This window comes from Setaria italica, chromosome IX (assembly GCF_000263155.2).
Source record: "Setaria italica strain Yugu1 chromosome IX, Setaria_italica_v2.0, whole genome shotgun sequence".
NCBI classification, from domain to species: domain Eukaryota; kingdom Viridiplantae; phylum Streptophyta; class Magnoliopsida; order Poales; family Poaceae; genus Setaria; species Setaria italica.
In genome coordinates this window covers 14,006,661-14,019,384 of record NC_028458.1, presented here as the reverse complement: position 1 = coordinate 14,019,384, position 12,724 = coordinate 14,006,661, and the positions used below count along the sequence as shown (strand labels likewise).

General features: G+C 46.9%; 3 protein-coding genes across 3 annotated transcripts; 1 reads left to right on the top strand and 2 right to left on the bottom strand.

Annotated features, from left to right (window-relative positions):
• The first annotated feature begins 1,391 nt into the window (after positions 1–1,391).
• On the top strand, positions 1,392–5,086 carry LOC101778241 (probable plastid-lipid-associated protein 10, chloroplastic). Its single transcript, XM_022823375.1, has 8 exons — positions 1,392–1,669; positions 1,743–1,847; positions 1,960–2,100; positions 2,531–2,626; positions 3,349–3,429; positions 4,040–4,126; positions 4,527–4,582; positions 4,778–5,086. The coding sequence occupies exons 1-8, from the start codon at positions 1,397–1,399 to the stop codon at positions 4,806–4,808; spliced, it is 870 nt and encodes a 289-aa protein (XP_022679110.1). The 5' UTR covers positions 1,392–1,396; the 3' UTR covers positions 4,809–5,086.
• A 2,760-nt stretch (positions 5,087–7,846) lies between these two features.
• LOC101777275 (protein RESPONSE TO LOW SULFUR 2-like) lies at positions 7,847–8,599 on the bottom strand. Its single transcript, XM_004982586.3, has one exon. It carries the CDS (start codon positions 8,381–8,383, stop codon positions 8,060–8,062), a length of 324 nt encoding a protein of 107 aa, XP_004982643.1. The 5' UTR covers positions 8,384–8,599; the 3' UTR covers positions 7,847–8,059.
• A 934-nt stretch (positions 8,600–9,533) lies between these two features.
• Positions 9,534–10,058, bottom strand: LOC101755147 (2-hydroxyisoflavanone dehydratase-like; the record flags this gene model as incomplete). The annotated part of the gene is made up of 1 exon (XM_022829679.1): positions 9,534–10,058. A coding segment is annotated over one exon (525 nt), but the record flags the coding sequence as incomplete, so codon positions are not given.
• Positions 10,059–12,724: the final 2,666 nt, after the last annotated feature.

Below are 12,724 nucleotides of genomic sequence, written 5' to 3'. Positions count from 1 at the left end.
CAAGTTACAAGGGGCTCTTCTCATTCCTTGCAGTGGAGACTGTTAAGCTTCAGCTGAGCATGCTGCTTTGCAGGTAAATTATTAGCCATGTATTGTTTAGCAGTGTCAGAATATGATTAGTCATAATATCACCTCTTTGTGCTAGGCTCAACTTTATTGATATACAAACATCTTCCTTTTGTATACATTTAATTATCCAGCAACACGTCTGAATATAAAGTGAAGTCAACATAGCATGTTGTCTCAATGAAATTGTTGCGTATTAACAAGTTTGTTTCTTTTGGTATCACGCCATAACCTTTGTTACTGGAAATAATAAGCCATAAATCAAGGCAGACCCTTTGCTCTATGTAAAACAAATGATGTTTTTGCTCTTCAGACTAGCCGAGTGAGGAATGGTACTCTTCTTTGCTTATTGTGTTGTAGTATGCCGCACAGCAGTCTAGTTTAGGGTTTTAACATCCTGGATAGTTGAAATGGTCTGAAGTGCATCACCCCTTTACTGCTTGTTTCATCCCTTAAAGATGATATCATTTCTTTTTCCACTTAATTGGTGATGTTCAGGATCCTGATTGAAAATTATTTGTTCTATATTTTGTACAGAACATAAATCGGTGTAAGAGAAGTTTGGTGCTATTACTTTGCTAAATAGCTTGAGAGGCACCATAACTACAACATCCAAATAGGCGAAGATGCTGCAGTTTACAAACTTAATTCTGTAACGCAGTTTGAAGAGCAGCTACCATCTGCAGTTTGAAGAAATCTCACTAGCCTCTCAAAGGCTTCTGGGGAGAATCCATTCCAATTCCATACACTTGCTTTCACCCCAAGCATGGCTTGTTATGATTGTACTTAATATAACTGTTATAATAGTGGGCGCTTTCCTTTCGCATGAAGTTTTGTTGGTACCCACCACCGCATCTGTCTGTCTATATGAACACATTTTTGTTGGCTAATGGAATTGCCGATTTGCCATTTCATGTTACGCTCCTTGAGAAAATGATCATCAGGGTAAAGAGCTTCCGACTTTCTAAAGGTTTTTTGTTCTGTCTTGTTTTCTGCCCGTTGTGATATATAGAGTGCTCCTGTATACGGATGTTCGAATTGTGAGCAAGAAATATTGGTGGGCTCGGCACGGGATTATTCCATCTGCGTGCTTGTGAGGCCTCCAAAAGGCCCTAACAGTTACCCATTATCGCCCCTTTCATGGGCTTTGCGGCTTTCGGGCGGAATGGAGTGCGTGACAGCCCACGGCCGGCCGGCCGCCTGCTCGCTCGTCGCCCTGCGCGACGTGCCGGACGCTGAGCAGTTGCTGTCAACGACGATCGACGGGCGGCCGAAACAACATCCAGGCCGTCGAAAGGAAGCGGACTGAACTTGCAGGTGAGGGGGATGGATGCCAAGTTGCCAACGGCAAGGGGAGGCAAAGCCCCAAACCGATCCGAGGCTGTGCCGGTGCCGCGCCACGCTTCGTGCTTCATCCAGTCGAACCGAGGAAACAATGGCGCTCGCCGCCCCTTCTTCCCTCCGCCGCCTCCCGGCGCGGTCTCCGCCCGCGGCCTCCCTCCTGCGCTCGCGCCCTCTGCGCGAGCCCCGTCTCCGTCTCCGCCAGCCCCTCGTCGCCGCCGCGGCGGCGGCCACGGCCCCGCTCGCTGCTTCATCCTCCCCCGTACGTTCTCCACGAGCGCCTCCACCTCTTGCAAGGCAAAACCGGCACTCTGTAACGCTCTCTAGTCTCGCAGGCGGACACGGAGCGGAGGAAGCACGAGCTGCTGCGCTTGGTTCAGGAAACGCGGCGCGGGTTCGCGGCGGGGCCCGACCAGCGTGCCGCCATCGAGGAGGCCATCGTACGTACGATTCCCTACTCAACCCGTCTAGAGACACATCCTGCGCTCGCGCAACGCGGCGCCGTTAGTGAAACAGCGGCGGGGTTCGATTGATTTGATATGTCATTTGTAGGTGGGCGTGGAGGAGCTCGGCGCCGGGGAAGGGGCGCCGCTTGATCTCGCGGCGCTCGACGGCACCTGGAGGCTATGCTACACGTCGGCGTCGGACGTGCTCGTGCTGTTTGAGGCGGCCGAGAGGCTCCCGCTCCTGCAGGTATCCGATCCTGCATTAATCAATCTCGCTTAGTCCTCGTCGCAATTGGGATGCCTACTTAGAGACATCACGATTCACGAATCAGTTGGATATGACTAACATTTGAGATCAACTGCAGACCTTGGGAATTTGAATTTTCACATTGTAAATGTTTGGTGCTGAGGAATGCTTTTCTGAAAAGTGCCATTTAAGTTCTGTTCTGTTCACTTTAAACTGCCTCTCGACAGGTTGAGCACTTGAGCTATTGGAGATGATGAGTTTCCACTGCTCGTATATCATTATCAACAGGATGCTTTCTGTGGATAGTGCATTTGGCCCGTTACTGTTTATTACTAGTGTGTTTATGCAATCGTTTTGAGTAATTTGTGGGGAAGCGTTGAAGCCTTGTGAGCTGTGACCAGGGTGGTGTTTTTTTCATCTATGCATGCAGGTGGGGCAAATTTACCAGAAATTCGAGTGCAAAGATCAGTCAGAGGGTGGAGTTGTGAGGAATGTTGTACGCTGGAGCATTGAGAACTTGCTAGAGGTAAGCCTTACTCCCTCCATCGCAAAATGACTGTTCGTTTAGCCTCCAAAACTTATCCCACAAAAAGTGTTTATATAACTTTTAGACCATCCAACAAATGCCCTCATAATTCCTTTTGACCCAGTTAACGAATTGATCATTTAATTACTCCCACCATCGATGCCCTAGCCAGACTTGCTAAATAAGGAAGGCTAATAGGTCCGACAATTACTGCAAGCGTGCATGCATAATTAATTCTACTCGGTAATCCATTCGATTAAGAAAAGTTATCAGGGGTACTTTGGATTTTTAGCATTGCTGCTATCTTGTCTACAATTTTCTAAACGAACAATCCTTGTGGGACAGAGGGAGTATATGGGTATTGTGCCTCTTCACATAGATCAAGAACTTGGAATTGTAAGTCATTATTACACCTGCATTTGGTTAATTGGGAATGAGTCCAGAGCTGTAGCTGGAATTGCAACGGTTGCAATTTTGTGTCATATGAATGTTATTCACTGTGCACAGACAATTGCAAAAGGGTGGTTCCCTTGTTAACTGAGATTTCTTATTGAGCTGACCAACTGGACATGCTGCTTGTTTATTCAAGTACACCTTGAATATTTAATGTTTATTATAACATAGGAGAGTGGCCTTCCTATACATTTAAGTTTTACTTTTATTCTTTTACCCTCATGTTTTCAATTTTCTTACATGTTTGATTCTTTTATAAATCTCTATAGGACCAAGAAGGTGCAACACTGATGGTCTCTGCAAAATTTGTTATCCTGTCTAAGCGCAACATCTTTCTTCAATTTGAGGAGGTAATATTCCTTTTCGAAAACATCTAATTATGATTATCTGATTTAAAAAGTTGCAATGGAAAGAGTTGGCATTTACATAGCGAGGCATTTAGTCTGCAATGTTAAAAAATAGGCCTGAGTCATGGGGTACTGGCTTGCTAGGTAGCGTTGTATCAATAGTTGGGTTACATTACCAGTTAGCACTCTCCATGATTTAATTCACATGCAAGATGATGCTGTATTACCAGACAACGAATCACTGGTAGACTGAGACTGATTAGATGATGCACACAAGTCATTTGCAATATTGGGACATTCTTGCATTATTTTTTTTGCTTTGTTTGCTTTAGTCTCTTGTTTTCTTTGACAATTAACTAATTAAGACTTTCAGGGTTTTTGAGCAAATGCTGACCTTTGATATGGCTATTGTTTTCCCTGTACTGCGATGCCTAAACTTTTGGCACTTGTCTCCTGACCCAAACTCATTGTTTCAACTCTTCAGCCTTCTTGAATAGAAGAGAGATCCTGCCCTCTTTTGTTCCAGAAAAGAAAAATCTATCTTCTTTTTCCTTTGTAACCTTGATATTTTAGTGTTAGTTGCTAATTTGAACTATGATCCCTTGTTTCACAGGTTTCTGTTGAAAATATCAAGATTAGCGAGCAGCTGCAAGCACTAATAGCTCCTGCTATACTTCCTCGGTCATTTTTGAGCCTTCAGGTAGGCCAGCCTGTCAGGTTATATCGAATAAGTGACTGTTAACTTGTGTATTACCCTTGATTTGACTGGTATATTGGTTTCTCATTCTTGGTCATTGAAAATTACAGGTATATCTAGGTGTCATTGGTTTCCATTATACAGTTCTGAATTATGTAGTATTGAGAGCTGCTGGTTCCTGCAGCATGCTGCACGTCATCATTTTTGTTGTCTGCTGCCAAAAAAAAAGAAAATTGAAAGTTAGTAATATTTAGGATAAACTTTTGCTGTGTCTGTTACTTTGTTGTAGTTCTCTATCATCCACTATTGGACAAGTGTTTCAGGTTTTAATGTAGCAATCCAATTTTTTTTTTAAAATACGGGCCTTTCTTTTATTTATTTTATATCGGACTTGTTCATGCAGATATTGCAGTTCCTTAAAACCTTTCGAGCTCAAGTTCCTGTTAGTGGTCCTGAAAGGTAATTTTCCATGCTAATTATTTTTCTTCATTTCATGTTCCCTGCCTTTTGTATTTACCAAACTGAATTGAATGTCAGACGATCACCTGGAGGATTATATTATCTTTCTTACCTTGACCGTGATATGCTGTTGGGTCGTTCGGTTGGTGGTGGGGGAGTATTTATTTTCACAAGAGCGCAACCTCTTTTATGAAGGTTTTCTGATAACCAAGAGTATACCATCTGACGGGATGCCAGCTGTGAGCTTGCCCACTTACAAGAGGTATATGTACCTTTCATGAAAAATTGGCAATCACCTCATTCTAGTATTTTAAGAGATTGCAATGGTCTACTTTGATTTTAAAATGTTTTTTACACACCAGTCATGGTGAATACGTAGCAGGATAGTGGATATAAAAAGCTTCCTGAATAGTTCCGTTCTTCATTTAACTGTTGTATGATTACTGGAATTGTACCTACGAATTTAACATCTCGATCAGTAAAACAAATGTTCCTTGCCTCGAAGACCATGTGCTGCAGCCACAAAGACCCAACAGCACAAAGACTTATCCCATCATGCTTCACTGCTGTAGCACACCAGGCTTTGGGATTTACATGCTATTAAACCACGTTGCTCCTACTTCAGAGTTCAGAGTCTGCTGTGTGTCGTAGGATAAAGTAAGTATAGTTGGTATAGTTGGTCAATTTTTATTTTAGGATTTACAATAGGTCACATCTTCTCAGGAAAAGCCTTAGGTCACAATTTTGTTTCGTTGTGCCAATAATACTAGGGGAATATTCTTTTCCCAATGTTAGGATATTATTTCCTTATGCTTGATTGCGACAATTTTGTTATGGCAGTCTCATGCTTCCCTTGTGAGGTTCATGTGGCCATCCCTACACCACATGGTTTTGGTTGTGGTGGGATCTCAGACTTGCTTTTCGATTCTACACCAAAGTTGCTGGGGCCCCCTTTGGGACTTAGCTACACTAAAAAATCCCAGACCCCAGAAAGAATTTGCAGCCTTTGAATTGGCTTTTTACTTTGCCAAAACTTTTAGAGTGATGGACAAATTTTTCTTTATGACATGCATAAGTCCTATTCAAGATTTTTACTAACCAGTTTCTTTGATAGCTGGGACAGGAAGATTTTCTCTTTTCTCACAATCCAATTAGACCATATGTATAATAACTGAAACAAAGTATATATTTGAATCTATTAGAGACCTTGGCGGCAGTTTGGGGTTTTATGCCACTATCTTACACGCACCATTGTTATTATTTAATTTATTTTCAGAAATACATGTTCAAATGTAAACTCTGTTAGCTGAACATCAAGTGCTAAGTGTTTGGTGAACTTTGAAGTAGTTTTCTGGGACTAGATGACAATTAAGTTAATAGATAATCCTCACATATTGCCAGCTTTCTATTGAGATATTGTTTCCTGATTCAGTTGATATTCTTTCTTCTAGTATCTGCGTTCTTGCCATTATCAAATGCAGTTGGCATGTCACTCCTTTGCTTGATTTAATTCACTTTTCTTATTATGTATATGTATTATATTTGACTCTGGTATCTCGAAATCTCTAATTGTTAGGTTAGTACCCTGCACATGAATAAAAAGAAGGTAAAACCACACAGCTTGTTGAAAATAGTATATTTTTTTCTCACTACATGTCGAATGAACTTGCATGCAGGGGTGGGGTTTTGATTAACAAGATATATGTTGCTATAGTCCAGTAATATAACCTTGCTGTTTAAAATTAAATATTGACGTTTTTTTGGTAATATGAAGCTTTGTCTTTGTGAGTTCTACAATCGAAAAAAAATTCATGTTCAAATTTCAGTAATTCAAGTTTTTTAGATGAAGATAAGATTTCACCCTAATTTATTATGTTATATTTGTTCTGGTTATCAATTATCATCATCACATTCTGTGACGAGCAGACCTGGGTCATGACTGATTGAATCTTTGAAGAGCTGAGTTGATTGAACCCCCAGGCCTGAAAACATGAAATGCTTACCCCATTCCTTCGCTTTTACGTACTTGTGTAGTTTAATTTTGTTCAGCTTGAACCAGTACACTAAGAAAACCTTTTTTTATGAAAAAGGTGTAGGGTTGAAGAGTTATATACACTTATGAAGCAATAATTTATTTATATACCGAGGAAATACTATATTTTAAGTTTTTAATATCTGTTATAATAGACCATATGCATAAGTACATGAAGACATACTCTCTGTCCTTAGATCGGGCTGGGCTGAGCTGGGTGTGGACTCTGCGGCTCAAAAGTGAGCGTCAAGCTCGGCTTGCTCTGGGTCCAGATCTGTCTGCCTAAGCACAGGCTGTCCTTATGCTGTGCTGATATTGGTCCATGGTTCCGTTATTCTCTTGCTTAATGCTTGATGTGGCAGCTGGTGTAGTCGTTTTCCATCAAAATGTATGAAAACACACGGATGAGAAGTCTTCAGGAAATGTCACATGTGTGCTGTGTGGAGCGTGTAGGATTCTCGCCTCCAGTGACCTGGTCTTTGTTATCCTTTAACCCAGCCAAGTACATCAACCTCGTATCGTTTGGTCCAATCGTTCTGCTATCGTTTACATCAATATTGCCAGATCGTTTCGGGAGAATTGATTGATGCAAACGTGCTTTTACAATCTCGTGATCCATGATGTTACAGTGGTCTACTTAACAAAAAAGATGATGGTACAGTGGGGATTGGGGTATGCACTAAATATATATGTTTTGCATTTTACGTCGTGTTTAAAGTGAAAAAAGTTTGGTACATTCAGTTGGTTTGTTGTCATGGTCATCCCAATTTCAGCGGCTTTATTTACCTGCTTTAGCAGAAAGCAATAAAGTTTGTTCGAGTTCTCTCTAGAAAGAGCTCGCTTGCTTTGTCAGCCGTGTGCTCCAGCTTTCTCGGAAAAATCCGGCGGCCCTGCTCGTACTTCTGCGAAGAACTCTGATCCAGTCGTGGCAATAAAGCCAACTGAATTGTTGCTTGCTCTAGAGACTAGTTTCACCGCAATAAAGCCAACTGATGAAATCAAGAAAGTGGGAGATCCGCCACTCTTTCTACCTTACATAGAAGTTTTTGCCTAACATCCTAGGCATCTTGCTGATGTTGGGAATTCTTGGCTGTCCAACTAGTTATATGATATCACTTCTCCATTGGCACATGAGTTGGTGGCTATCAAAGCCTGATCCTATTTTAATTAGAAACAGAGGGCACAGCCCTGATCCCATTTTTTTTTTTTTTGAAAGATCTGATCCCATTTTATAATGATGAAACCAGCCAACCAGAACAACCAGTAGCGGCTGATCTCTTCAATATCATCTCAAGCTAATTTTACAACCCCACACAGTCTACATACATCGTCGCACACGAATCAACGTGATTCGGGAAAAGAAAAACATTTACAACTTACACGAGATCCGTCACGAGCAACCAGAGTTCGCCGAGCGATGCTGCTGTACCGGTCATGTCGCTGGATCAACCACTGCTCCCGACGCCGGCGGCGATCCCGGAGTTCCTGAGCACACCGTCGGCGAAGGCGAGCCGCTCGGAGAGCGCCCTGACGTGCTCCCGGTACTCGACGGCCTGCGTCACGGCCTCGGCCTCCAGCTCGCCCAGCTGCACGCACAGCCTCTCCTCGCCCTCCTCGGCCACGGCCAGCCGCGCCAGCGCCGCCTCCAGCTCCCGCCGCAGCCGCTCCTCCCTCGCCGCCGCCTCCGCCACCGCCCTCTCGAGCTCAGCGTTCCTCCGCCTGATCTCCTCCGCCTCCCTGGCGTCCACGGTCGCCTTCCTCGTCATCATGGCTGTGTATGTGTTGGGCACGACAATGCACAACGTTACTAGTATATGCTTAAAGATTATTCTTCAAGGCTTCCAGAGTTTCAGGCTTGGTTTGGCCTGAACCTTGGATCTCTCTTTATATAGGCGGGAAGCCGCAAAGGCAAAGCAGAGAGACGACCAGTGAATGACGACACGAAGGTGTCCAGGTTCAATGAACCAATCCAGGGGCGGAGGTGTCGGTGTACGGGCACAGCGATCAGCGATGCTACATACGTGGTGACGTCATCGTTCGTCACCGATACTTTGCCCCCACGTCTCTCCCCGATCCGCGTCTTGACCTTTTGGTGTCTAGATTCATTTCGAGATGTGAATCGGTGAGCGCGACCGGCCGAACAGCGAGGCAAAACGCTGGGTGATGGAACGGTCTCTGAATTCACCACGCACGTCTTTGTTTCGTTGAAGCGATGGTTCCGAGAGACGAATGGAATAGTCCACGAGCAGAGCACCATGAAGGAGTTGCTCAGTTGCATAAATTGACGTTTACTTTTATACATGTACTGTGAACACACATGTGTGCAGTCAAGTTGGAAATTAAGGAACTGGACTTTCTTCTAGACTTGGACTAGTCCAGTTGAAAAGTAATTGGCTGAATTTCCTTTTCGGATGTAATTTGTAGACGATGGCGAAATTGTTCGCGTTATTCACGAGCTTACTTTGTTAATTGGGGAAAGGACGACAATAATGACCATACCAAATATTTATTCAGGAGTATAGGGTCCTGTTTGGAGTCGCTTATTTCCCGCTTATTGGTGAAAATAAGCGATAAGCCCACCCAAACGCCTCGCTTATTCCCCGCTTATCACGTAAGCCGCTTAGTGGAAAATCTGAAATTGAACTAGCACTGGGCTTATCTCCTACGCGGGTCTGGAGACGCTTCTCCCGCAAGCGGAGCATTTTTCCCCCGTACCCTCGGGCAAGCACGCCTCCGGCGACCGCCGCCGCTCCTCCCGCAGCCGCCGCCACTCCAGATCCCGCCGCCGCCGCTCGCCCAGATCCCGGTGCCGCCCCACTGCAGATCCCGGCGCCGCCCCTGCCAGGCCCCCGCCGCGGGCCGCCCCGCCGCCGGAAGCCCCCGCCGCCCCTGCCTGGGCGCCGCCTCCGCCGCTCCCGCCTAGGCGCCGCCTCCGCCGCTCGACGCCCCTTCCCCCTGGATCCGGGCCTCGAGCAGCTCCACCTCACCCGGGTATCCGCTGGCCTTGAGGTTCTCGTAGTACCAGACGCCCCTGTCGCGGAGATCGTCCTTCTCGGCGACGCAGACAAGGACGCGCTCCGCCGCGACCCGCGCCGCGCTCCCGCCGGCGGCCTCCGAGAACGGGTTGGACAGCGGGTCGTCGAGCCCGGGGGAGCCCGGGTACAGGAACCGCCAGAACGCGTCGGCGCGCGCCTTGCGCTTCTTCCCCGCCGCCCCCTCGTCACCGATGTCCGCCGCGCCGCTGAAGTAGGGGTGCACGATCAGGAGGCCCCTGACGCGCATCCCGAGCCCGCCGGCGCCTTGCCCGCCAGCGCGCGCCGCCACGACGTGCGCGATGGTGCCCCCCGCGCTGGCCCCGGCCAGGAACACGCGGGAGAAGTCGCCGTGCTCGGCGAGCCACGGCTCCGGCCCGGTGCCGCCCGCGGCGTGGGAGGAATGAGCTATTCAGACAGATTCTCCAGGCAATTTAGGGGCATTCAGGTCAATTTACCAACCAGGACAGACAATCGACACAAAATAATCAGGATTGCCAAACACCATGCTTATTCAGACAGCAGATTTTCCAGTCAGCAGGCTTATCGGATAAGCTTGCTTGCCAGATAAGCGAGTTCCAGAAAAGCAACTCCAAACAGGGCTTAGGTTATGTATGGTGTAGAGAAGGATATCAATACTTTTCGGACAAAATATTTTGGGGCCGTCGGTCTTATTCTCCGATTTAGTTGCTATTTTTATCTTAAAAGAGCGGTTGTGAGCGATCAGCCGGCTGGGTTCTACGCAATACAGCGATGGTTTTGACACTGGAGCGCGAAAGCTGACGGATGGAAGCGAGCGAGCAAGAAGTATGGCTGCTACCTGCTAGTACTATTCTTAGAAGCATGACAGGAAGGGGAAACCCACACATTTCATCTTCCTCGATCGACGTAGTTGCTCACCCAGCAACGAAAGCGTGCCATGGTGTCTTTCCTCTAATCTCATGAGTCATGAACGACTAAAACAGAGGTCCCAGCCATGGGTTAGTGCATCTACAGCTAAAAAACCTGGGACGGCGACCAACCATCGCAGTACCGAGGCCTTCCGTAGGCCGTCCACCCCTCCGCACCCAGCGCGTTCCGCCGTCGATCCTCAGGGTTGCCTCCGAACCGTCCCTCCGCCATTTGTGGTCCTACGATCGAGGCAAAGACGCCCACCCTCATCTCAGCACAACAGCCCGCGAGGGATCCCTAGCGCATATGCGTATGCCATCGCCGCCGCCATCCCCTCCCTTGCCTCCACCATTAACGGCCAGAGCAAGAAGATGATCATGAAGCCATAGATATCCAAATCAATGGCTCATAGACCCGGTGTACTGATACCGTAGATTGATGTCCTCTTGGTCCACAAACCAGTAGACCATAGACCATCCCGACTCCCATTGTGAACGTGCTGCGCCGCCGCCTTTCCTCCCCAGATCCAAAGCAGCAACATCGCATGGGCAGGACGCTTTGGAGTGGCGGGGGGAGCGTGGGTGCTGTGGTGTCGGTGTTTTATACCAGCCGTCTACCAAGGGGTACCCGAGGTAGCAGAATGTGTAGCGGGAGATCACCGGATCTGGAACTTGAATGTAAAAGCGAGGACACGAGACACGGATTTAGACAGGTTCGAGCCGCTAGAGTAGTGTAATACCCTACGTCCTGTTTAGGGGTGTTTGTATATTGCGCCCTGCGCTTGGGTGTTGAGGTGTGATCTGCCGAGCTAGGTACCCCTACCCTCCTTTATATACTCCAGAGGACAGAGTACTAGTCGAATTACAAGGAGGAGTCCTAGTAGGATTACACGGGATGAGTCCTAGTAGGATTACAGGGGAATCCTAGTAGGAGTCTGACTTCTTCCTTCCTTGCGGGTATTGGGAATATATCCCCGACATGTGGGAGCAGCCGACTGCGGGCAAGGGCAGTGACGCAGCTCCCCTGCTGATCTGCACGGGCGTTGCCATCCGTTGCTGGTGGTGTGGCCGCCGCGGCGCTCTGTGGGAGGGCTGCTGCCGGTGGAGATAGAGATGGAGATGGATACCGACATGTTGTCGTATACGCGGGAAAGCAGTGGAAGCTGGTGTTGGTGTTGGTGAAGTCTCAAACAAAGAAAAGTGAGAATATATATTTTTTGTTAAATCGTGAACACGATCATGAATTACTATAATTGTGGACAATGCAATTAAAATACTACCTTCTTTGTGAATATAATCCATGATAGTTTCATGTTTATCTGATGGGATATGAGCCCGTAGCAACGCACGGGTACGGGCATGATCCTAATATATCCTAAAAAAAAGTCATGATGTCGGGGTATGGACACCATCGTAGACCGTAGTCCAACCTTACATCTCGCTCGTATAAACTTACCTCTCTCTACTCTACGTCTATTAAATTGAAGGGCATTAATCAACCACTTCATCCAAAAGCTGAATATGACGATAAAATAAATTTGGATAGTTCATTGTTACATACTGTAGTACTTATATATCAACATTAACCGCAGATCCCCTTGTGAAGTAGAACATGATCAGTCACGGCCTCACGGGTACTCCCATCATTGGCATCTACTCCAATTTGCGGTTAAAAGATGTCTTCAAGAGTACATGGTATATAAAATGATAAATGTACATCTCTTAAACAATTGCCAAGATATAAACCGAGTAGGTCAGATCTCTTACGATAAAACCCTGTCCACTCCTAGTTGTAAGTAAAGGAAATACGAGCTTGGTAACATACTGCTCCCTTGGTAGCCAGGCCCCGGTGGTAATTCGGTCCAGTACCGGTAGCCAGGCGTCTGCAGTGTGTTTATGTTAGTCAAAAAGACGAACAGTGACGTCACCCCCTTGCCGCCGCGTCTCACGGCCACTCTTCCCGCCCGCCTCTTCCGACGCTGGCAGGGTCGGTTCCGCGCCGCTCGCAGCCCTTCGGATCCGCGCGCGATGGCGATCTGCAGCTCCCGCCACTCGCATCTGCTGCTGTGCTCTGTGCCTATGGCTGTGGGACAGCGGCTGTGCCTGTGCGCCTCCATCTCAGCCTTTCTGGTTGTCTCGGGACCCCACGTCACTCGTCACGGTTGGCCGGCGCCGGGCCAGCCATCGC

Bases quoted from the DNA above. Each gene is read 5' to 3' on its own strand.
- LOC101778241 (XM_022823375.1), top strand. From the start codon at position 1,397: ATGCCAAGTTGCCAACGGCAAGGGGAGGCAAAGCCCCAAACCGATCCG. The intron at 2,101-2,530 runs GTATCCGATCCT...CTATGCATGCAG, and splicing joins AGAGGCTCCCGCTCCTGCAG to GTGGGGCAAATTTACCAGAA. The intron at 2,627-3,348 runs GTAAGCCTTACT...AAATCTCTATAG, and splicing joins GCATTGAGAACTTGCTAGAG to GACCAAGAAGGTGCAACACT.
- LOC101777275 (XM_004982586.3), bottom strand. From the start codon at position 8,383: ATGATGACGAGGAAGGCGACCGTGGACGCCAGGGAGGCGGAGGAGATC.